This window comes from Alligator sinensis, unplaced genomic scaffold (genome assembly GCF_000455745.1).
Source record: "Alligator sinensis unplaced genomic scaffold, ASM45574v1 scaffold103_1, whole genome shotgun sequence".
Taxonomy (NCBI): domain Eukaryota; kingdom Metazoa; phylum Chordata; order Crocodylia; family Alligatoridae; genus Alligator; species Alligator sinensis.
Window position 1 is genome coordinate 1030728 of NW_005842226.1, and position 25025 is coordinate 1055752.

The 25025-nt window shown below is 47.0% G+C and overlaps 1 protein-coding gene across 1 annotated transcript; it reads left to right on the forward strand.

The window, feature by feature from the left end:
- Window positions 1-10567: 10567 nt before the first annotated feature.
- LOC102375962 (cytochrome b-c1 complex subunit 10) lies at window positions 10568-15715 on the forward strand. The gene is made up of 3 exons (XM_006027179.3): window positions 10568-10719; window positions 12856-12995; window positions 15436-15715. The coding sequence occupies exons 1-2, from the start codon at window positions 10670-10672 to the stop codon at window positions 12974-12976; spliced, it is 171 nt and encodes a 56-aa protein (XP_006027241.1). The 5' UTR covers window positions 10568-10669; the 3' UTR covers window positions 12977-12995; window positions 15436-15715.
- The last annotated feature ends 9310 nt before the right edge of the window (window positions 15716-25025 follow it).

Below are 25025 nucleotides of genomic sequence, written 5' to 3' on the forward strand. Positions count from 1 at the left end.
CTCTGTCTGTGCCTCTCCCAGGTCAGTGTCCCATTGCAGTGACCGTGGCCTTGCTAGATCATCTCTTGAGTTACCAGAGCTCCAGGTGCACGCAGACTCCTGGCCCATGTTGGCATCTCCCAGCAGGGTGGTTGGGCAGTTATGGAGGCTTTGAACAGGCAGCGATTAAGCAGCTGACTAGGGCAACCATTTCCAGTGGGACATAGGAGACACTTTCTCCCATAGCTTCAAGCAGGGTGTTGAGGTACTGGGGCAAGAGCTCCCGTGGTTTTTTCCTCTTCCCTGTGTTGTTATTCTGGTGGCCTCTCATCCTCTTTGTTCTCCCTGGTGCCTCTAGAGCTAATGATGTCTGCTGTCTACTTTGGCTTTTTGCTGGGTGGTATGATTGTGCCCTTTGCAAGGCTCTGATCTCCAAAGAGACATGTTATGAGAAGTCACCAGGCATTTCTCTTGCCAACAAAATGCCATAGGAGCCAAATAAGGTGGTGGAACCGGCCAGATCCAAGCAAGTGGCTGAGCGCAAAGGTCACTTCCGTCAAAACTGGCTTGAATTCCATCATCCCAGGTCCTGATCCTCTGTGGGTTGGGATACAGCGTTTCTTTGGGTCTCAGTATCAGTATTTTGCTCTGCTTTCAGACACCTCCCGCTCCATATGTCTCATGATGCTGACTCTGCTCCAGCCCAGCCTGGTTGGGGATAGCAATACCGTTCCTCTGTCCCGTTAAAATCAGCCACCCGTCAGCAGCAGGCAGAGACAAGGGGGCCTTCATGGGGAGAGGGTATGCTTCTCCATAGTCGTGTTAAGCAATAGTCCAGCAGAGATGGCTGCTTTAAAGGGGGACGTTGTATCTGAGTGGAATCAAAGCAATGCAGCTGCCGCCTCTTGGGGCTGCTCCAGAAGCATCCCCCTGTTGTGTCGCACATCACCAGCTGAATGCCCCCGTGGTCCCTAGAGAGACCTGCGGACTTCCCTAGGGAGCCGCTTTGAGCAACGGTGAGATGCTGAGATGGAGGAGGCTGCACATCTCCCTCTGTTCAGTGCCAGATGTTTTGCAATCGCATCAGAAGCCACCAGCTTGAGCGAACGATGTACCCGTGCGACTTGCGGGGAGGGGGGACTCAACGAACACGGGAAGCAATTTCCCCTGCTGCATGTTCATATTTAATGTGGTTTTGCGGGGGGGAGGGGGTGGCAGGGTTGACGCAGATGCCTGGTGGACCTGGCCAGGGCCCACGCTTCCATCAACCTGCTTTTTCTTTTATAGTCCACGGGGGAAAATACCCATTTTCTAAAGGAGATTCCAACTAGTTCAGAAAATGAAGCATTACTTGATTGCCCTTTATATATATTTTTTTAGGATTTGGGGGAGGGCGAGCTGTAGGGGAAATGCCTGTGGAAGTTGTTTATTTTTAACCCCTTAGATGGTTTTTTGGCCTTTTTTTAAAAAAGAGAAAAAAAAAAACAGTCCCTGCTTTTGATGTTTATGCTGCCTACCTGTAAATCCAGATGTACTTAAGTGGCTGAAAATCCTTGTTCTTAAATCAGATACACATTATAGTTTTGAACTATATATATAGTAAATATATATATATATGCCTAACCCAGCAAAAAAGACAAGAAAGTATTTGGGGGTGGGGAGATGCGTTGTTCTTTGAAATGAATCACAATTGGAGGATAAAATTGTGTTTCCGAGTGCCTCAAGATATGAATTGTTTTCATTTTTTTAAATAATTTTATACAAGTGTCAAAACAGCTGGCTGGATTATTTGGAATTTTTAAATAATCCTAACTTTTTTAAAGTAGATTTTGAGAACTGTCCTGTATATAACAGTAATGTAGCAATAAATGTGACATTTTATAACAATATTACTTTTTTTCCCCCATATCTGTCTTTCAGATGTTGTATACCTATGAATGAAAAGTTGTAATAAAGGTTTTACCTTGTACTAAAACCCGCTGTCATTGGATGCTCCCCTTCTGTCTGTGTACTTTGGTTAAATCTGGCCCATGTTTAGCACTAGGGGTCCAATATAAACCATCTACTGCAGCATTTCGGCTTGGCCTGGACTTCCCAGTGACTAAGCAAATCCAGCTGCCATCCTGTTCGGGTTTCCTCACTTCTTGGAGATGCTGCTCATCACCATCGTATCTGCCAGCCTTCCTTGTAAGGTCACTCGGAATAGCGATGGCAGGAGCTGACATCTTGGAGTCTCTGGGACCCTGTTTGGGAGCATGGCATGGGGATATGTGAAGAATTGAGGGCTTGATGGGCGAGGTTGGTGCTGCACATGCTATTGTCATGGGGGAATGGCTCATCTTGTGAGGTGGCCCCAGCCCAGGTATCCACACGCCGCACACCCTTCTTCCTAACTTTACGGGGCACTTCGTGCATATTCCTGCCTTCGTTGCCCAGCCCCTGCAGGATTCCCCGTGTCCCCTGGAGAAGCTGTGGCTGTGGTGGTGATCACCCAGCGGTGCTAAAGGCCGAGAGGATTCCTGCTCTGCGTAGGGTGGCTGCCAAGATGGGGGATGTTCTTCTGTGGAAGCCTCCACTTGAGCTCGGACGCTTAGGAGCTGGGCACGGTCCCCAGGTAAAGGGTCCGAGGATGGCATGAGTGTGTGATGGTGTCCTGTCCTCCCTCGCTGTCTGGCCTCTCCCATCTCTGCTGGGTCAGAGTCCTTTCCTTGGGGAGGGCTGGAGCTCAGGCTCGGAGGGGCAAAGCTCCCACTCAACGTGAAAGAGAGGGTCGTTGCTCCGGGGGGTTTACTTTCTAGTCCCAGCAGTCAGATGACTTCTCAGAATGGACATAGGGTTAAACTTCTAGTTTTACTACTTAACCCAGCCCCTTCTGGTCAGGCTTCACTGGCACGGCTGTTCTTCACTTTCACAACTGCCTTTCAAGAAAGCAAAGCAGAAGTGCTGGAGCAGCTTCAGCCCACACAAAGGCAACAGGAGCGTTTGAAAACCCATGTGTAAGGTAAGTGGCCACCTTGGCCTCTAGTCCCGTTCAAGGTTCTTGGAGCAAAGTGCCTGCTCGGAGGGGCCTGCCCTTCCTTCCTGTGTGGGTGACCTGCACTGCCCATGGACCGTCACCAGTCTGGTCTGCTCAGGGAGGCAGGAGACTTAAATCACACCTTTAATGTGGATTAAAGGGCATTCAGCCCCTGTGGGCACACTGAAATGCAGTGTTCAAGTGGCCTTAACTTGATTTTCACTTCAGTTCCCTACATGGAGAAACCCTGAGTCTGAACATACTCTGTGACTGCCCCGTGCACAAACCTGCTACGGGGTCCATCTAGTGTCATCTAATTTGCTCTTATCTACAGCATTGCTGACATGTTGACCCCCTTCTGGGTAAGTCTCTTGCTGTAGCACTGGCTTCTGTGGGGGTGTAAGTGGGATTTTACCCATCCCAGGTGCCTCCCCAGGGAGAAGGGCCATCAGCCAGTGCTCAGCAATGCTCTCCCTGCTGCTAAACCAAGGGTTGAGAGAGCTGGTGCAAACTGCGTAGGTGCAGAACCAGAAATGATTGCGGGGGGATGTCAGTTTGGCAGTTGACTGTGAAGGCATGTGATGAGTGAGGAGCTGAGATCAGTCATTTAAAGAGAAACCTCAGTTTTATATAGTCTTTTATTCAGAATAAGGAAGGACATACGGCTGCATTTTAGGCAAATGCACATGCATACTGGACTGCGCAAAGGCGGGACCTCAAACACAAAATGGGGGAAAACAAAACTCCTGCCGTTTATAGTAACATTACCTCCCCACCCTGCCCTTACTGGAAGGAGTTAGTCTGGGGGTTAAGGCTGGCCATTCTCTGTAGCAATATCTCTGGGCTACCTGGAGGAGTAAGTCGTCCAGCCCAGCCCCAGCTGCAGGGTAATGCAGAAACTCTTAGTAGGCTACAAACAGGCACTGCATTTATCCTGGGAGAAAAGTATAATCGTTCAAATGTCTGTCTGTCACAAAACATGTCAGGCTGTCCTGGGATTGCATCACTGAATTGATGGTGCAGAAGCATCAGTGCAATCAGCCGCCTGCCGAACCCCGACTGGAAGGATGATGCATGTACATACAAATCCCAAGATTTTTCTGTTCTGGGACAAACGCAGGCACAACTGGTCCTGGGACACATGCAGCGTCTGTTCCTAGCATCAGTATTACAGGTTTTGCACGGCTTTATGGGCCATTGGTGGAAATGAATCCATGCGCTAAGCTGCATCTTTGCCAGTAATTTGTATAAAGACCTAAACATCCACCTGGAGCAGGGCATTGCGAATGAGCTTTGCCAATAGGTCGCTTGCTCAAATCGTGCCAGGCACGTGTTGTTCCCAGTGAACAGATGCTCAGCGACATCTCTGGAGGGAATTGGGGGGGGTCTCAGTGCCAGGTTCCAGTTCTCAACCTCTTCCCCCTCGCCGTCCTCAACCCTTTCCCAAGACAGACAGCCTCAGAAGGGAGGTGGAGGGCTACCTGGCCACAGCATGCATGCTGCCCTGGAGGATGTCTCAGGTCTAAAATGAAAGCAAATACGACCTACTGGCAGCTCGGTGCGCGGCCCAAGTGAGAGCTGGTATTCTCCAGGAGATGCCCCTCGGCTAAGCTACTTCTATGTCATTTGGGTCAAGGTGCAGCCCCTGTGTTTAATCTGAAAGGCAGCCTGGAGCCTGTAAGTGGCAAAGCAAATCCTGAAAAACCCCAGATGCTTTTAGAGAAGCCTAAAAATTGCTTCTAGTTTCAGAGCCGTCTGTATCTTCTGCTGACCTGCAGCCTCAGTTGTAGGGGCCTGTTCAAGGTTCTTGGAGCAAAGTGAGTGCTTGGAGGGCCCTGCCCTGCCCTGCCCTGCCGTGCATGGGCAAACCTGAGCGCCTGGTTTTGCTGTGCTGCCCACGAGTCCTCTTCAGGCTGGTCTACGCAGGGAGGTGAGAAACCTGATCCAAATTAAATAAGGCATGCATTGCAAGGGCATTCATTACACTGCATTCAGCCCGTGTGACTTTCTTCAGTTGACCTCGCTTCATTTCCAACAGGGATTTAAAAAAATCAAAGCAAGTCCACTTGAATGCTGAATGAGGATCCTCTCCAAGGCTTAACACTGGCTGACCTGTTCAACTCCATCCTGGTAGCGAGTTGGATTAAATTCTGAGTCCCCTGAAAAGACGGTACTGATCTTGCCAGGACCCATAGGCCTTGAACCACGTATAGCACAAGCATGGGCCTGAGTCCTGGCCTCTTCATCCACTGGTGTAATCCCTGATGACGTTTCCTGTGCTCTACTGGCCTCTGGACACTACTTGAGTGCATTTGAGGTCAGGATCTGGCCCTGGTCTCAGATGCGGGTCTCAGTGACGGTGAAGGGAGTTCTTCTGACCTGCTCCACCCCTCCATTAATGCCAGAACGGACCATTGTGTTGACCCAATTTGTCACTCTATGTGCTCCAGGCCAGAGAATCCCATTGAGCATCTCCTGCATTCATAACTTGGGGACCTCAAGCGTGTCTCTTTGCATAGGCATCCGATCCAGCTTGTAGCATCCAGCTCTGTCCGTGTTTGCTCACAGGAGTCCTGGCTTCCTCAAACTGGCACAAGAGCCAGGATGCTTACCGAACAAGGCCAATTGTAGGAGTGATCCTGAGCCAGCCCTCTTGGTGTCTGGAAAGGATCAATGCTGTATCCAATGCATCCATAGCAAGGGAGGTGTTTGCATCATACTGAAAAGTTATAGGCCAGGTCAACGTGACAACAGTTCTGTTGCAGCATAGCCTTGCATATGTCCACGCTGACTTTTAAGGCCAGATAGGCCATGCAATCTGACCTCTTGCACAGCACCGGCCAGAAAGCTTCCTTTGGTTACTTTTGTGCCCAGGCCCATTGCTCATGCTGAACTAAGGCAGATCTTTCAGCACCTAGGGTTGATACGAAGGAGTCAAAAATGGAGAATTCACCACTTCCAGGGAGAGTTTGTTCCTGTAGTTCATCATAAGGATTAGTTTTGTTTGAAGCCTGGAAGCCCTTTTACTGTCACAAATCCAGTATGTAGGGCCCTAGGTCGGCCCTCGTCACTGTTCTCTCTTTTTGCTCCACTTCGGTCTAAAATGGGGAGCGACATCATTGATGTCAGCAACAAGAACAAGGCATCTGTCACTGCTGCTGTCAGTACTGATGCAGCACTTCCAACTTCGGGCAATAACATGGCAGTGCTTATTCCTGCCTGCCAGTCAAACACGTTGTACTTTGTTAGTGATAAAAAGAGAGTTTCAGAAGAGGAAATGGTCATTGAAATGAAATGCAGCTGTGGAAGCTGTTCATTTACACAGCTGCACTGACAAGAGTAGAGTGTTATCACATTACAGTGACACGAGGAAAGATGATTGGCAGGCTGAGGGGAAAACAGCTCTGTGCTGCTCCTGGACTGTAAAAAGAGACAAAATATACCCCCCAAAAATAATCCATTGATATGTAGCACATTTTGGTCATTTCTCCTTCTCGTGTTACACCACTGGAACCCCGTATGGCACATCCCAAGCAGTAAGGAATCCACCTCTCTACACCCCCACCCTCCCGGATCGTGACGTTGATTTAAAGTCAGAGGTTTTTTTTTTCTTGTGCGATCCCATGACTCCAGGAGTTGGGGCGATAGTGCTAAACGCCGTGAGGTTTGTGATGAAACTCTCAGAGGTGGCAATGACGGTCACCTACCTGTACAGAATGAAAAAAAAATGAGTCCATGCTTACTATTACATACAAAAACCTGCATTAAAGAGGGGCCCAGTCACCTTCCTTAACACACTTCCTTGCTTTGGCAGCTTTGTGCCTTGCTCATGATCTGTTTTGTGTCCAGAATGGAGCAAGACACCGGTAAATACATAGCATGTGGCTGTGTCACTCAGCAACTCTACCAGGAGGCCTGTGCACAAGACTTGGAGCGGGCCCCTTGCATCCTGGCGCTTCCTGACTTGGAAACGCTCCTTTTGTTCCTGTGTAGCATGTTCTGTGTGTAACTTTGTGCCCTGTTTACAACCCCATTGCCTGAAGCCACCCTGCCATGGGTAGAAGCTGTTGGTGCCTCAACTGCACTGAGGCTCCTTTTAAAAATCTTGCTCCATTTCCTTTCACTTTCCCCCATTGCTCCTGTCTGTTTAGCACTCAATTTTGTGGGTCACAGCCTGGGGTCAGGCATGGAGGAGGGGATCTTTTACGTGCATACGAAATCTTTGTTGGGGTCTGTAAGGAATTAGAAGCCTTCTCTGCACTGTTTCTGGTGCCCGGATTAGGCAGATAACAGTTTCTTTTCTGCTTCCAGCTGTATGCATGATGTATCCAGCTATGTCCTCAGAGTTATCAACCAGATCAAGGAGGAAGTCATCGGTATAAAGGTTCATGCCTGACTGTTGCATGTGATAAGGGAGCATGTGTTTATAACACAAAGACAAGTGAAAGATGACTTTGAAGACGGCATTCTAGTTGAATCACAAAAAAAACCCCAAGAATTGTTTTTTGAGTCCCTCCTACCTCTCAATCCACTGACCCACTGCACAAAAGTGACCAGGGGAAAAAGCCAGCAGGTGTGGTGCAGCACTTCTTTGCATTGCACCTGGACTGTAAGCCACCGTGGGATGTATCAGAAAAGTAATCCTCAAGAAGTCTATGCGTTTCAGTAACTGGCTTCTCCCCTGTTTGATTGTATTTCTGTATATAGTTGAAGAATAATTCTTATTAACATGGGGTTTAGCCAGTACTATAAGACATCCCATAAAGGGCAATGTTCTGGTGACTAAATTTAGGGACTAAATATTTTACAACAATTTTTTTTCTGATGAGTTGGGGCCTTTTTGTCAACTAGGTTCCTAGTAAATCATGTTTGCTTTCTATCCTGCTCCGCAGAGGGTTGAATAACTGAGCAGAGTAGGAAGTAGAGACCTGGATGTAATAAATGTTGTCTGAGGTGAATCTGGTAACAGCGAATCCTTTCCCCACACCACCAGGGATTTGTTTCAGCAAAGCATTTAAATGGGTTATTCTTAACCAGGGCATTGTGGCACCTTGCTGTGCCATGAGATGCTTTTAATGGTGCCATGGGGTACTGTGCAATATTAGTGCTGTTAGGTGTGCAAACATCTACATATGATTCACCAGCTAAACTCGGAGATTTCAAATAAGAATCCAAGGGCATTTATACATGTGCTCTGGGGTGGAGGTGGGCACACTTTAATTAGAGCAGCTCTCAGAGCTGCTGTAATTAAAGTGCCAAGAGTGTCATGTGTACTGGCATCCCCGCGCTGAAAAATGGTGACGGGGGCACTTCAACTAAAGCTTATCGAACGAGCTTTGGTTAAAGCACCCCTGCCACCGTTCTTCAGCGCGGGGATGCTGATACATGTGACACCGGAGTCTGCTGGAGCGCAGTAATGACCATGCTTCAGCAGACCCCGTGAATGGAGTCTGTTCTGACGTGCTGTAATTACAACACATTAGAGCAATCTTGCTGCTCATGTATAGGTGCCTGGGAGCGTTCGAAACGTTCTGCTCTGTTGTGCTCTTCCTGAGCTCTTTGCAACAGAAGAATTGCTCTATTATTTTTCCATAGTGGAAAAATGAGTCAAATCTCAGAGCTGGCATTTTCTGAGGGGCACCTGGCATCTAAAAAGGTTGAGAACCACTGATCATAAACTGTCAGACGATTCCCACCTCCAAAATGCCCAAACCTCCAGTTGTTCAACCCCACCATGCAGGCACATGACAGCTGCTGAAACAATTGCCCCTCATAACCCTACTTAACAAGCTTTTGTTCCATCTGCTGTTTAGCTCAGCTGTGTCTCAGAGGCCTAAGAAACCTATGTCTATGTTAACCGTACAGTTGGGCCAATAAAAGATATCACCCACAAAAAATCTTGTGTTTTGCATATCTCCAGGACCATCCTGGCAACAACTACTTCAATGGTGCCTTTTCCCTCCTTGGGCTTTTTCTGCGCGTGTTTTCTATTCTAGCTGCAGCAGATGCTGTTCTACCAGCATCAACACACTTATCCTAATATAGCTGGTTTGCATAAGGGAACAAGTTCGGGCTGTCTATTATATACTTAAATAACTTGTCTGGGGTGTTTTTGTCCTGTCTTGTGATCTCTGTTTAAGTGGGCTGGTTTTCCACTAGGCCCCAGAACTGTTTCTGGTTTGAGTTTAATACTTTCTGGTTCATTAACTATTCCAAACGCATGTAGATATTTAGCTACGTGTGTGCGCACTGCTTCCCCCTCCCCTCAGCAGTGCTTTTCTGTATCTGCATCTGATGAAGTGAGCTTCTGTTCAGAAAAGCTTGTGCTATATATGTATTTCTATATATCTATTTGTACTTTGGTTAGTCAATACGATACAAAGCTCCCCTGCCTTCTATTTGACTTCAGACTAATAGCTAACACAGTCTAAAAGTTAGATAGGAGAGAAATTTAAATACAACAGGAGAGAGGGAGGGGAAGCAGTGCTGGAGGCTTTGGGGGGTGTTAGTTTGAGGGGTGTATAAGGGCTCTGCTACATGTTCAAGTGAAAGCTGGATAGAAACCGGCTCTCAAGTTGTCACAGATTTTCAAACACTAATTTTATAGCTGGTTGGCGCTTTTCATAGCTGGATATCATTTGTATTACTATGCACGTGCAGCCAGTCTTACTTTGCACATGTGGCCAGTCTAAATTTACTGCGTGACTGACCAGTTAACTCTGTAATACATGTAATGTGCAGCAGGGACTTCAGTGAGGAAGAAGCAGGCCGAACACAAGGGAAAGACAGAGCGATGCTTCAGGCACCATCTGAACATGCCTGCGCAGCCCCAGTAAAAGCCTGGCCGGGGCACGTTTGGGGGCAGAGGGTGCAGTAATACCAACTCCCATGAAAAAAAATCATGAGACTCCTGATTACCAAGTTGAATTAACTCTGACTCATGATCTCCCGATAGAGAGATCGGATCTCGGGATTTTTTTTGGAGAGCGCCAAGCTGGTAAGTCTGTGGAGGGGAAGGGGCAGGTCGAGGCCTCCACGGTGAGGGAGGGAGTGGGGTAGGGGTGAATGGGTGCTGGGAGCCGGGGCGAGTCACGCAACAGAGCCATGGGGGGGTGTGCATGTGTGCAAGAGCCATGGGTGCACACCCCCAAAAAATAGCATCTCATGATTTACACCCCCCCCCAAAAATAGCATCTCATGATTTACACACACACACACACACACACACACACACACACACACACACACACAAATATCATCTCATGATTTACATTCAAAATCTCTTGATTTTTAAGAGCCTGCCTCATGATTTTGGACAGGGCAGGGACAGCAGAGCCAGGCCACGTGGGTGCTGCTGGGGAGGGGGGCTGGGTGCCACGCCCCGGCTCTATTAGGGGCTGAGCGAACACATGAACACACGTGCGCTGCAGAGGTAGGGGGGGGAATTTTCCACGCGCAAAATGAACCCCGGAGACCATTCGCTTTTTTTTTTTTCTGATCAGGCAGTGCTGCAGACAGCCCTCCGCGCGGGGCGGGGCGGGAGGGTCCTTCGCGTTTGATAGCGCGTGCGCGGAGGGGGCAGGCTCGCGCTCAGGCAGGCGCAGGGGCAGGCGCGCAGGGGTCCTGTGGTTCGGCGCATGCGCACAGGGGGTGACTTTGAGGCTGCGGGTCAGGATGCTGGAGAAGCTGGTGGGGTTGCGCTCCGCGCAGCTGCTGCGGATCTGGTGAGCGCGGTGGGGGCCCGCGCCCTCGGGGGTGCGGGCGGGCGGGCCCCGCGCCTCAGCGACACCTGCAACGGGCGACCCGGCCTGGCGGCGGTGGTGAAACGGGCCCCGCTGCTTGGGGATCAAAACCCAGGTCCCTCCGCGGGCTCTGAACTGGCCCGTGGGCTTGCTGCCGCCGCTTCCTCCTGCCTGGTGGCCTTGAAATCAGTGCTCCACCTTTGACAACCCAGTGCACGCCCACTGGCAACGTCTAATGAACATGTAAAGGAAATAAGACTTATTTGCATAATTTTTTGGGGGGGGTGTAGGATAGTTTTTCAACATTATGATAATCTGGAGCAATAATTTCATATTTAAGACCTAGGCAGGGAAGGTTTTTTGCGTCAATGTGAAATCTTTTATTAGACCAACTGAGTCGTTGGGGAGGAGGGGATTCTTTGCATGCTTTTTTTTTGGGGGGGGGGGGGGGGGTTTGGCCTGGTTTGAGCCTCCAAGAAATGAGAGAAGCTAAAAGTGGGGGGGGATGGCAGTGAGGGTGTAAAGGTGGAAATTAGGAAAACAAAAGGTAAAGCCGGGAAGGGGTGGGGAGGCAAAGGTGAGTAAGGGAGACTCTGTAGTGGTGGTAGAAAAGAAGCTATGAAAAAAGAAATTGCTGGAAATTAGGAAGGCCAAGGGCAGAAAAGACATTTAAGACCTGGCCGTGCTGCCACAGCTGTCTGCTGGCGCTGGGGTGTAGCGCTCGGCCGCGCCATCTCGTGCTGCCGGCGCTATAGCCAGGCCCTTCGAACTGACTTGTTTCGGCTGTAACATGGCAGCAGTTCGCCGTGTGCGCGTGCACTGCTGCATTGCTGTGCTGCTCCACTTTGCGGGTCCGTTGCAGCAGCTCCCTCTCCCCTGCTAATGGTGGCAAGCTGGGTGTGCCGCAACCGAGGGTGCAGCCGCAACCCTGTGGGGTCCAACGATGTTTCTTGCAGGTGTACACAGGTAGCGCAATTGCATCGTAACAGCTTGTGCCGTCCTAGACTGGTATCACTGCCGCATCTGTCTGCACCTGAAGACGTGGTCTGCTTCAGTTCAGCTAAGACCGTTCTGGGAATGGATTCAGAGCGAGACAAGCTGTTAAGTAGATTGGGGTGCAGTTGCTTTCTGTCATGGCAGTTCAAGCTTAACCGAGTGCACTCAGCTGGTTCAGCTGTCTTGGAAGAGATGCAAGAAGTTGACATATTCCTGTGCTATGTTCATAACGTGGACTTTGCGTACTTGTGCATGAAAACCAGGGATTGAAATCGACTGTAAACAAGTTAAAGTCAACTGAGTGGAGTGTAAAGTGAGCAAGTGGTAAGGCTACCCAGATAAGGAATAGCAATTTTTTTTTTTTTTTTTGGTTCAATTTGGTAGCATCTCTTCACAGTAGGATGAGTTTTAACCTGCTCAGTTGAATCCCTCGGATAGTATGGACTTAATTGTGGTGTAGCTCTTTCAAGGCACCTGCAAAAATTCCTTCTTGAGCAAACCCTGTATCGGGTGTTATCACAATTGTAGCCTTGAGCACACGTAGTCTAAGCTACTAAGTTTTCTCTGGTAAGGCTGAAAAGGTTGCACCCTTTAGCCAGCATAACTGTGCCGTCAGTACTCTGGATAGGATGCAGCTTCTGGCAGTTAAACTACTTCTCTGAACATCAGCTAAACTGCTGGCAGAAACAAAACCCCAACCCTTCTGGCATACAGCACATTAGGAAGCATTCATAGACTAAATGAGAAAGAGAACAAGCTTACGTGGTCTGAAGTTCGCTTCCTCAGATGAAGGTACAGCACATCTCCACGAGGGGGCTCTACCACCATAGCTGTCAGTGCAGCTCTAGTGCAGCAGCTCTAAAATATAGCTAGATCCTCAGTGGTGTACAGCAGGGGTTCCCAAACTGGTACGTATGACACTTCTGGGGGTATTCAGGAGAAATTGTGTAATGGTGCATTTAATTTTAATTATAATCAGCATTTAAGGGGGTAACATAAAACATATGCTGGTAGGGGCATGCAGGCAGCTGGGAAGTCTGGAAGGGGGTACTCGATAAGAAAAAGTTTGGGAATATCTTGTGTAGCAGATGTATAACTTACACTTGCATCTTTGCTCTATAGGACTCCCACAGTGGCCACATGGGGTGGTGTATTCTCTGTGGGCGTGATATGGATCACAGACTGGAGGCTGATCCTTGACTATGTTCCTTACATTAATGGCAAGTTTAAGAAAGATGAATAAGTTGCCGTTCTCTCTTGCGGTAAGTTGCTTTGCATATATGTTATCTTAGATGAATTCACTTTTTCTGCTTGTGACAATTTCTCCAGCATAGAAGTCAGCAGACTCCAGACAGTTATCTAAAAGCTGGTCCTTGAATAGAGGTGTTGAGCATTGTCACAGAATCTTCTTGGTATTGAGGATAAGAAATGGCAGAATAAGAATATTGGTAAGAATTTGCACTCCTCCAAGTGTGCCAGTGTTGTATAGTGATTTTTTTTTTTCCTCAGGCCTAACATATCCAACTGTGAAGTGGAGAGTACCTTTCAACTCCCCTGTAATATAGGACTTGTTAAGATGTTAATGTCTTGAAAGTGCTGGGCAACTTCTATAAAAAGGGCATGCTCCCCCAAACAAAGGACAACATGTTCTGAGCTGACTTGGGTGTAGTTAGGACATGTAAATGCATTTCTTTGTTCTCTTTCAGCTCTAATAGTGTTGGAGGTTGAGAGTTTGGGAGTTTTAATTAAATTATTCTGTTGCTAGAATGGAAACAATTCAGGCTAGTTTCAAGTCAGATTTGGAAAAAAAAATGGATTACTCATCTGTGAAACCACAAATTAAAAGGAGTGCAATCTACTTGTGGATGTCAATGGAACTGGTTGGAAGTTTGAGTTTAGCCATATGAAATGCCTTGTTTTTAATGCATGGGATGAAAATCACCCCTAAAGAATGTAATTGAGGTGCTTTGGTTTGCTTTAATGGGCTTGTTCACCTCCAGTCTTAAATACTTTCAAATGTGTAGCTAGCCTCACTAGACGGGTACAGTTTAGGACAAAGGGGCCAGTCTTTTTGGCAGGTGTGCAACAAATTAGCCCTGTCCCCTCCCCAGGTGCCACTTTGATACTTCTCCCCTGCCTGATCTGCTGCTTCCTTCCCTGTCTGCTGTTTTGCTGCCTGCCCTTCCCCAGTCTGGCATGTCACACACAGGCCACCTCTGCCTGCAGGTTGGCCACTCCTGGTTTAGGATAGCTTTCCCTGATTAGGAGGAGGGGGAGTAAGGGTGTTAAGTTGAATGCTCTGGCACTTTTATTGTAATCAGCACATGATGAATGGGAAAAGAAACACTTTCAGATGGGCTATTAGTGGTCTTTGTGACTGACATTTGATAAATCTATGCCATTGTTTCTCAGGTGATGGGTTGCTATCTGAGGGGAAGCCAGGGGTAATGAAAAGTAACTGAGATTGCAGTGAGCGTTCAGTACCTTGCAAACTAAAACAAAGAAACTCTTTTGCCCACTACCTGCTAACCATCGCTCTTCAAGGACAAGTCTTTTCAATCAGTTTCTCCAAATGCCTAAACACAAAATGTTGAATGTTTATACTTGTTATAAAAGTAAGAATAAGAACACAAGCATTTAAAATTATTTTTGAAAAGAGACAGAAAAATTAAGGGTCCAGAAGAAGTTGCTGTATATTTTGGTCTTTTGTTTCCTTCATTTAGAATTCTGTTCTAATATAATAAAGGACTTAGTCCATCTGTCTGTCTGGCTGTCCGTAACACTCTTGGAGCACTCCGATTGGTTTTGGTAACCAATCAGACTGCTCCAAGAGCGTTACGGACAGGAGGCGGTGGCAGTGGACTGCTGCCATGCCGACAGAGGGGATGGAGCAGGGGAGCGAGGCCAGTGATCCTGGCCTCATGCCCCACCTTGGCCCTGTTCCCTGGAGGCGGTGGAGCACTGCTGTGATGGAGGGGATACATTGGGGTGGGCAAGGCCAGTACCGCTGGCTTCACCCCCCCTGCTCTGTCCCCGCCATCATGGTGGCATGCTGCTGCTGCCACCTCCTGTCCCTAATGCTCTTGGAGCACCCTGGCTTCAGTAACCAATCAGAGTGCTCCAGGTGTTACAGACAGACAGATGGCCCTGCTTCTTAGAGGTGTTGGCAGCATGGGGTGCTGGCAGAGAGGGAGGGAGTAGATGGCAGGGCAAGATTTCCTCCTCCCCCTGCTCTTGGGAGGCAGCAGCAGTACAGTGGGATGTTAGGGCTAGCAAGTCCGTCCTGTTTCTCCCCCTCCTCCCCCCCCTTTTGATAGGCAATTCACTAGTAATTTATATTTATGGTATTTGAACACCGGCTATAATAAATTATCCTTATCAAACACTGCATGCATTTTGCTAGGAATTTTGAGTGGAAACCTGCAACTTATGATAGCCTTTTAAATGTGGGGTTTTGCTTTGTTTTAGTCTTGTTTCACTTAATTTCCTTCTGCTATACATTTCCCTCTTACAAAGCATTGATCTGGTTCACACACTTACAATAGTTGGGGATCTCCAGGTCTGGTTTCCGTAACCTGTTATTAAAATTCCTTTTGTATTGCTCTGAACTTTCAACTCTCGCAGTTCTTTACACCAGCTGCTAGACCGCATTTGCAGAAAGCACTGTTTATTCACCTGTGTCCTTTTTTTTTTTTAACATAGGAAGCATTTTGGGGCTGGATGGGGAGCATTGAAGCCATTTTCTGAGGTTCTACTCTGATGTGAACTTGAAATATCCAGTGCAGGCTTTGAAAGATGTGGTGATGTCATCTTCTCTTTCAATGAACGGCTGTCACCTGTTGGACATATGTGAATATCTAAACTTCACTTAAGTGTCTGCACAAATATAGAACTTGTTGTTTGGTCACTTACAGAGCAGGCCTCATCCTGATGGAATAAACTCATAAAACAAACTGTACAAAATAAAAACAACTATGGTGAATTTTGGTTTTTCTTTGTGTCTTACATTCAGTAGACTTGGCTAACTTGTTGGGTCTATATAGTCAAGTTCTTTGACATGAGTTGTGTGCTGTTTGACTTGAATTCATGGCTCTCAAATCAGCCTGAGAAATTGCATCATTTCTTGGTCCACCACTTCATAAACTAGAACAAAAGTGTTCAAAGGTTTTTAAAAGGCTTGTCGTTCCCATTAGATAAGGATTCTTCCAGGTGGCTAATGTTGCTGATACTGTAAGCTTGCATGATGCAGACCCTAGATTCTAGGTATTTCATGTAGATAGCCCTTAGGCTGTTTTTATGAAAGTTATATGAAAACAATGTAGCTTATCTCGATGATAAAATATGGTCTGATGCCACTAAGCCAGCAGTTTCCAACCACTTTTCATCTGTGGACCCCCTCAAAAATGTTGCATAGAGGTGCCAGACCCCTCTGATCTAGTAGATGCGCTCAAACTTGGCAAGTATAGTCTGTGTTACTGAAGACTAAAATTATTCTTTCTCTTGCTTAAGTGTATCAAGGCTTATTCTTGCATACAGGCACAGCAGCACTGTTTTCTGGGGTTTTTTATTGTCTTTAGTTCTGACCCTTCAGAGCTGTGTATACAGTGAAGCTTATGACACCGAGAAACTAAACATACTGACTCTCATTTCCTGTAGCAAGATAAACTCCGAGATGTGATAGGAAAAGCAGCGGTAAAGGCTGACGCTCCTATTCTCGTCTCCCCTACCCATGCTCTAACCTCTGGGAAAACTTAAGGAAAGGGCCAGAAAACTGTTCTGTGGTATCTTGTTGTAGTAATGTTTTCCAACTAGAAAATGGAGCTGCTTCCAGGACTTTAGGAAATCTGCTGACATGCATGGAAGAACCATTCCAGCTTACTGGTTTGGATTTTATGTGTGTTCTGTTTTGTTTTTTAAGTTTGGTTTTACAGACTTCAGTCTCTACAATGGCTCCCCCGCAGTCTTCAGCTCTGACTTGCGTCAGTCTGATTTCTTGAAGCTCACAGGTGCAAAGTACTACTGCCCTGCTTGGCAACAGAAAACTTTGGAAAGGACGCTGTGCTATTCTTAGCAGGCACTCTCCAGTCATCAAACTGCTGCTGCTTATAATTTTGCATTGTGTCAATAGGAGCAGTGGACTCCTGTCTGTCTATTTACCTGTTTTTTACATGGCTGGAAGAAATGAGAGACTCATCTCGAAGCAGGCTATCCTGTGTGTTGCTGCTTGTTTCTGAGATAGTAAGACTAGGATTGATGTGAAACATTTGGATGTGTCCCATTCTTAATGGATAGGAGTCCATTATTTTAAAAAATGCTACAACTGCTAATGTAAATGGATTCATTGGCATTTTACACTTAGTCTGGAATCTTACAGGTGCTGCCTGTGGGATACCTGTTTTTGAGACCAGTATCCTATGCTGAGGAACGGCTAATGTAGAGGAAATGTTGCCTCTTTAAAAAAAATACCAACCTTAGCCTAGAAGCTGTGATATCCTTATGTGAACTGGATGAGGTCAGTGACACTTAGATGAAAACTTTAATGTACCAACTGCCATTGGAAGTGCCTGCAGACTGAGGCAGAGATACTTTAGATACAGTTACCTGTGGCTGCCTTGGAACATGAGCAGCTGACCATAACACTTCAAATGAGCAATGTTAATGGTTGTCACAAACTGATCACACTTCCTTTGTTTTGGAAGAGGAAATCCTGCTAAAAATGTCTTCAGAATTCTTGGTACAAAAACTACATTAAAAAAAAAATTATTACTAGTTACATGCCACACCCAATCTCCACAATTTTACCATTTTAAACGGGTAATTGTTCTGAGTGTCAAACCAGCTTATTATCAACGTACATTAGTTACAGACCACAGTCTGAGTAGCATATCTATTTTTGAAGCTTGAAACACTCCATTAGGGGACACATCAAATGTTAATTGATACTAACACAGCTGTGCCCAGAAGGCTGAAAAGCAAAGCTAAATGTTTAAGTGATGGCTAGGATATTTGGATCCATCTTCTTATGGCTTTAAAGCAGACTCTTTTTTTAAGTCTTAGAATGTAAAGGAAGAAAATAATTTGCCTATACCATTTCTAGTATTGGTGTGCATTCACTCCTGATTAACCCTCTGCTGGAGTTGTGCCAGTGCCATGCCCTCACGCTTGAAGACGTAAAGAAGAAGAAAGCTCAACTAGCTAAGGATCATGGCAAAATAGGGATAGCAGGGACCTTACAAGTTCAATCTAGTTCAGCCCCCAGCTCAAGGCAGGATCGTCCCTGACTAAACTATACCAGCCAAGTGCCTGCTCAACCCACTCTTGAAAATTTCCAAGGATGGAGATTCCACAACTTTTCTAGGAAGCCTGTTCCAACGCTTGACCACCCTTGTAGGAAGTTCCTCCTAATCTTCAACCCAAATCTTCTCTATTGTAGCTTAAGGTCATTGCTCCTAGTCCTGTCCCCTACAGCCACAGGGAAAAGTTCCCTTTAGGTATTTGAAGACTGTTATCAAGTCCTGCCCCCTGTTCCCCCACCCCATCTTTTCTTTTGTCCAGATTAATTAATCCTAGTTCTTTCAGCCTTTCCTCTTAAGTAATGCTTCCCAGGCTTCTGATAACTTTTTGTTGCTCTTTCCAGTCTGTTCACCTCCTTGAAGTGCGGGGCCCAAAGCTGGACATTGCTCCAAGTGAAACCTCACAAGTGCTGACTAGAGCACTGGATGATCTTTTTCCACTGTATTAGGTTATTTTGAATCCAGCCCTACTCTCCAGAGTGTCTGCAATAAATCCCCTGAGGAATCCTCCCTTGATACCTCCTCCCAAGTAGACATTGAGCCATTGATGACTACTCGTTAAGCTTGATGATCCACTTCTATCTAGTCTGTATTTCCTTAGCTTGTTAATGAGAATGTCATGGGAGGCTGTGTCAGAAGTCTTGCTGAAATCCAGATATATCACATCCACTGCTCTCCTCCATCCATTCAGTGTCTTTCTCCTTATCATAGAAGGAAATTGGGCTTTTCAGGTATTATTTTCTCTTGGTGAACCCATGCTGGCTGTTCCTGATCAGCTTATTCTCATGTAGGTGCTTCACAATAGATTCCTTGAGGACCTGCTCCATGGTCTTTCCAGGTATCAAGGTCGGGCTGAATGGTCTGTAGTTCCCTGGATCTTCCTCCTTCCCTTTCTTAAATATGTCCATCTTTTACAATTATCTGGGATCTCATCTGACCGTCACACATTCTCAGAGGATAGCTAATGTCTCTGAAATTACTTTAGCCAATTCCTTCAGTACCCTAGGATGCTATGCACCCAGCCCTGCCAACTTGAAAGTGTCTAGCTTCTCTAACCTGTTCTACTACTACTCTTGGCTGGTTGTCTCCTTCCCCGTCTCTGCTGCCAGCTGTTCTCATCATCTGGTAGCTACCCTTGTTTGTGAAGACTGACATAAAAAGTGGCATTAAATTCTTCAGACTTCTCTGCATCATTTTGGTAACTAGATTGCCCCCATAAGAGGCTTACGGTTTCTTTGGTCGTCATCTTACTCTTGATAGTAAATGTAAAAACCCTCTTATTGCCTCTTACATTCCTTGCCAGTTGCATCTCAAAACAGACCTCAGCCTTCCCGATTTCCCTTGCATGCCTGTGCAATACTCTTATACTCTTTCCTGGTACTATGACCAAGTTTCCACTTCTTGTAGGATTCCTTTTTGAGTTTCAACTCCTTGAAGAGATTGCTGTCTGGCCAGGCTAGTCTCCTGTTGCACTTCCATTCTTCTGTTGTATTGAGATTTTACTCCTACACCCTTAAAAGGGCCTCCCTAAAATACAGCCAGCTGTCCTGGACTCTCTTCTTTTCCCTTCAAATTTGCCTCCCATGGGATCCTGCCTACTGGTCCTTAGACTTTGTTAAAGTCTGCTTTTCTGAAGAGTCTTTTTATTCTGCTGCTCTCCTTCCTTCCTCCCCTTAGGATCTTGAATTCTGTCATTTTGTGGTCACCGTCACCCAAGTTACGTTCCGCCTTCACACTCAACCAATTCCCTCCCTGTTTGTGAGCGACAAGTTGAAAAGAGCTTCCTCCTTAGTTACCCTCTCCTACTATGTGTATCAAAAAGGTATCTCCAACACACACTAAGAATTTGCCGGGCTTCTTATCAATTGCTTGTATTTCCCTCCCAGCAGATATCCCAATAATTAAAGTCCCCATTGGAACCAAGTCCTGCGATTTAGAAGCTTTCCCCCTTCTAATTTTTCCTTCTGGCCTGTGGCTGTGAGACAGCAAGCAGACCTCATCACAATTTACCTTAAATTTAGGATTGCTTCCATTTTCTTTTGCTTATTGCCAAGGCCACTAAATTGTCACTGCTTACCCTGTTGTTTAATGAGGGGTCAAAGGTCAGAAAGTGTTTTCTGGTAGCATGGTACCAATATTTAAAGCAACTCAGGCAGAGCTTTGTAAGACCTAAGGACTATGCTGCTTCCAGTACCAGCACCCTGTTTGGTACTGAAGTAATACAGCCTACAGAGCAATGTGTTACAGGGTCTAGTACCAGAGTTATCACAAAATCCCTTCCTATCAGGTTTGCACATCTATCTAGGGTAGAGTCCTCTGCACCAGTCTCCCTGCATTGGGAAGGTTTTTCTGATAAAATTGCTCCTCTATAGTACTGGTTGATGAGTCCCCTCCTATCCTAAATAATTCCAGGGTGACGTGGCTCTACAGAAACCACTTGAGACAGCTGTACTTTAGTCAGTGCTTGCTGAGTCAGTGTTGTATTCAAACTCCATGATCATCTCGACCACTAGCAAGGAGACGGACTTTTCATTGGAGCTGGCCCTTCACTTCCACCTCAATTGCCCTGTAGTCTGTTTTTTGAACAGGCAGCAAGCTTGATTTTCTTGGTAGGAACTTTCTTGAACCATCTCAGGCTTTCCCTGTGTCCTTTTGGCAGTAGCCTGTTGTATTTTTTTTTTTTTCAAGTATTTTGGACTGGGTTGACTTCATACTAGTGGGTCCTCGGCATCGTAAAAGGGGAACATCCAATCCAGTACAGCAGAGCAAGTGCTCTGGGAGCAAAGGGCAGGGAGTTTATGCCTATTGTAATGAAGTGCAGCAGAGGGGGGAAAAAAGAAGTTTTGGGACCCAGCTCAATACCTTCATCTGATGTTTCAGTTTCAGAATGGTGATCCTAATTTCTATAAGGTTGGCAAGCCTGCAGAGCCATTGGATCCAGCCTGCAAAGCTGGAACTTTCCAGGTGTCCATGCTAGCATGCTGTGGCTAGACAGCAGAGAGATTTCCATGACTTGCTGCAGGCAGACACAGCTGTAAGGAGAAGCAGTGCCAGTAGCTGGGTCCTAGCACCAGCCTTTCTAGGACCTGAGCTGGGCCACTTCAGCCCACCACAGCAAAAGATGACTGAAAGCTGCCTTTCAGATGGCTCAAAGTCCATATCCTATGGACTAGTTCATGGCTTCTGACCTTCAAAGTACATGCCTGTTTTTCCTATCCCCATATATCCAGCTACCAATTCTTGGTAATGACATCCTGCTTCCCCAGCATTTTGACTCCTTGGCCACTCATGAAGTACCTGTCAGTAAAGGTATCTTATCCAAAGAAACAGGGAATTTAGGTACAATCTTACTTAAATTCTTCAGCTACAATAATTGACTGGGTGTAAGCTTGAAGCTTCACCTTCTTGGGTACCAAACTGAGCAGAGAGAAATCGTTGACTTCAATTTGCACTGTTCGCAGTAGCCGTGGTAGACCCCTTGCTGAGCTGGAGTCTGTGTTTCACAATGAGGATTTCCAATAACAGTAGGTTGCCTCAGTCCAAGAACACCATTGAGGACACATCTGAGACTTCTGCCACAGGGCTGCATGACCTTATGTTACACAGTGTGGCAGACTTTACCTAGGGTGATTTGGCAAGATGGGTTGAGATTAGAATCTGCTGGTCAGATAAGCCATATGTATGTCATGGTCACACTCGCACAATTTTTTTCCTGGTTTAAACTGGTGGATGGAATAATTCAGATGTGCAGCGGAGTTCACTTTTTTTGTCTCTACCTGCAGATATGTGGGTAGCATGTGCCTCCACTCAGGGATGTCAGGGATCATCTTAATTAACATAATGTAAGGGCTGTGGTTTCCTCAGGAAGCACACAGACATTTTAGAGTTGAGAGCAATGCATCTGCCATACAAGGCTTCATACAAGGATCAGCCATTCAAGTGCTGACAGCATTGCATTAAGGGAAAGGGGGAGCAAAATTGTCCTTCTCTGCTTAGAAGCCATTTATATGGAAGTGGTGAAGTTTGCACCAGATCGCCAGGTGCTCCCCATTTTCCTGGCGGTAAGAACACACTTGAAACGGCTGAACTGAGAGAACTTACACCTGCGTGGTAAGTAGCTTGCCTCTTCCACAGTTTTGTGTTGTATCTGTCCACAGCTCCCGTCTCCCAGAACCAGCACCTCCATGGCTGACAGTCTGTACAATGGCTGGGTGAACCCCACATTGAGAGTTTGGGTGAGAGTCAGAATACTCTACTCCAGAGACCACAGCAGAAACTTTTGGCATGATTTACCTAGAGTTGATAGAAGAGGTTTCCTAGCTGGGCATCCTGTCAGCTCCTTTCTTCCCTGACAGCTTTGATCTCTGCTGTCCTGAAGCAATATGAATGTTCCACCAACTTAGTAAGTGTCCATCTAGCAGCAATATCTAGAGGTGTCCTATCTATCCAGGGTTACTCTGTATTTTTCCACACTGGCAAAATTCTTGGAGGCACTAGTCTGAGAGTCACTGCTTTCTTGGTACTTTAATACGGTATTAACAGGGTAGTTGGGTCTCCCCTTGAGCCTTTAGCAACTGACTCCCTTACTCAACTATCAATTAAAATTGCATTTGTAGTTGGCACTACATTTGCTAAGAGGGTAAGAAGAGATTGTGGGCTTTGTATCAGGACCCCTGACACAGTAGGTGTTAGACAGGGTTGCACTTTACCCTGAGTTCAAGCCCAAGGTGGTCTCAGGATGCAACAGAATCAGTTCCCCTGCCAGTGTTCTTCCCAAAGCCTCCCTCCCCCAAGGTGAGGCAAAACTTCATGTGCTAGAAGTAGTGAGGCTATTTTCTTCATATTTCCATCGAACAGTCCTTAAGTAATACACTTTGACTGTCTGCTGTATTTGCTGACAGTCAAAAGGCAACACACATCCACCGAGGAGTTATCCAGGGTACTTTTACGCTGCTCAAGACAGTGTCTGGCAAAGATACTATGCTAGCTCTGCCTGTTCCAGAAGCAAGAGCAATGTGGCAGCTAGTTCAATGCTGTACCTGTGCCAATAACCCCTGTACTAACACAACTACGCCGTTAATTCTGGAACGAGTGTGCATGGCTCGTTCAGGATATCTCAGCAGGGCTCCGTCCTGGGCTGTATAAATTAACCATGCTCTCCAACAGATCCCAGAACCTGCCCCACTTCCCTGCTGCTACTCCAAATCCTACTCTTAGGTTTCTGTCTTCCAAAGGAAGTGAAAGACGGTTGGGCCCACTCCACCTTGTGTATCTTGGAGGATTTGGAGTATAAAGGTGCCTAAGTTGCATATGTGACCTAGATCTTATAGGGATGCCATGAGACAAAACAGTCCTGTCTCAAGTGTCTGAGATGTATTTGCATCAAGAGGAGAACCTGTGTGGACAACACCAGAAGAACCACAGCTGATCCTGATCTGAAAGTCATGCTAGAGAGTATTGCAATATTTTCACCGAGATGTTTTTGGGGACACAATTTTCAAAACAAAAGAAGAATGTTTTGTAAAACGTTCTCATTTGCTCATGGTTTTGTTTTTTTTAATCAAACTTAGAAATGTTTAAATTGAAAAGCTAGGTAAAAGTTTCAGCTTTAGAGTCAAAAAGAAAACGCTAAATCTCTTTAGCTGGTTCCTGAATCTCTTTCAGCTTCTCCTCCTACAAACTTATTGGAACTAGCAGTAATAACAGAGCAAGACCTTTCCTAAGTACCAGCCAGAATGAAATGTTGTTAAATATAAAACTGGAAAGAAAAAAAAAATCCTTGGAGAAAGAATGCATTTAGGATAACAGCTCTCCACTTTTATGCAGCATCAAGGCAGAGACCCAAGATTCATGGATCTTAAATATAACAATCCTCTCCCATGGAGAAACAAGTACAGATAATACGCAAATATCCGTCCCTGCTTAACGCAGCTACTGGCTGCCTCCGTCGGTTTTTTATCATTTAGGCTGGACAACCTGAGCCAATTATGTCTGGGCCTCTGGTTTCCTGCTCTTTGGACTGTGCACAATATATGCACCTCACATCCTTCCTCGATCTCCCAGCTGCTGAAAGACATTTCAACCAATAAAAGAGCCGTATTTTTTTTTAAAGCAGTAACAACCGACTGCCTCCAAATAACCTGTTACATTGACACCGGCAGAGGAAGCAGCGAAGGGATAGACAGGGCTACTGTGAAGGAACTGGGGTGGATTTACACCAACAAAACGCAGGGAGGGACAGTCGCCTGTGCAGCCCCTCAAGGTGGATGTCCTGTGCTTGTGTACAGCCGACATAGCGAAGGGTGTGACAGGCCCAGGGAGGTGGCTTTCCTGAGCTCACGTACATCCAATGTAGCGCAGGGCGCAACAAGGCCGAGGAGGCGGCAGGCGCCCGTGCATCCCAATAGATGCGCAAGCTGAGCTTGTGTGCGTCCGACGTAGCGCAGGGCGTGACAGGCCCGGGGAGGTGGCAGGAGCTTGTGCGGCCCCCAGGCGGCTGTGCCGAGATCCTGGGCATCCCGCCTCGCGGGCGTGACAGGCCCGGGGAGGTGGCAGGAGCTTGTGCGGCCCCGAGGCGGCTGTCCTGAGCTCGTGTGCATCCAGCCTAGCGCAGGGCGTGACAGGCCGGAGGAGGCGGCAGGCGTCCGTGTGGCCCCGAGAGGTGGCCGTCCTGCGCTCACGTACATCCAACCTACGGCACGGCGTGACAGGCCTGGGTGCAGCCGTCCCGCGCTCGTGCAGGGGACAGACATGGGCCTTCTTGAAGGAGAAACTAGGCTGTGCGCTGGTCCAAAAGCAAGAGCGAGTTGCCCCGGCGCCTGGGAGGCGAGACCCTCTCGTGCTGCGGGATATTACTGACACAAACGGGTGTGTGTGAGTGGGTCCAGGCTGAGATGGAAGAGGTTGTGGGGAGCGGGGGGCAGCAGGCCCAGGAGAGGCGGCTCCATGTGGCGGGGCGGGGCGGGGCCGGGCGCTGCGGGGCCGGGGCTGCAGGGGGCG

Excerpts from the sequence above, each read along its gene's own strand:
- LOC102375962 (XM_006027179.3), top strand. The coding sequence starts at position 10,670 with ATGCTGGAGAAGCTGGTGGGGTTGCGCTCCGCGCAGCTGCTGCGGATC. Across the intron at positions 10,720-12,855 it reads GCGCAGCTGCTGCGGATCTG|GACTCCCACAGTGGCCACAT; the intron begins GTGAGCGCGGTG and ends TTTGCTCTATAG.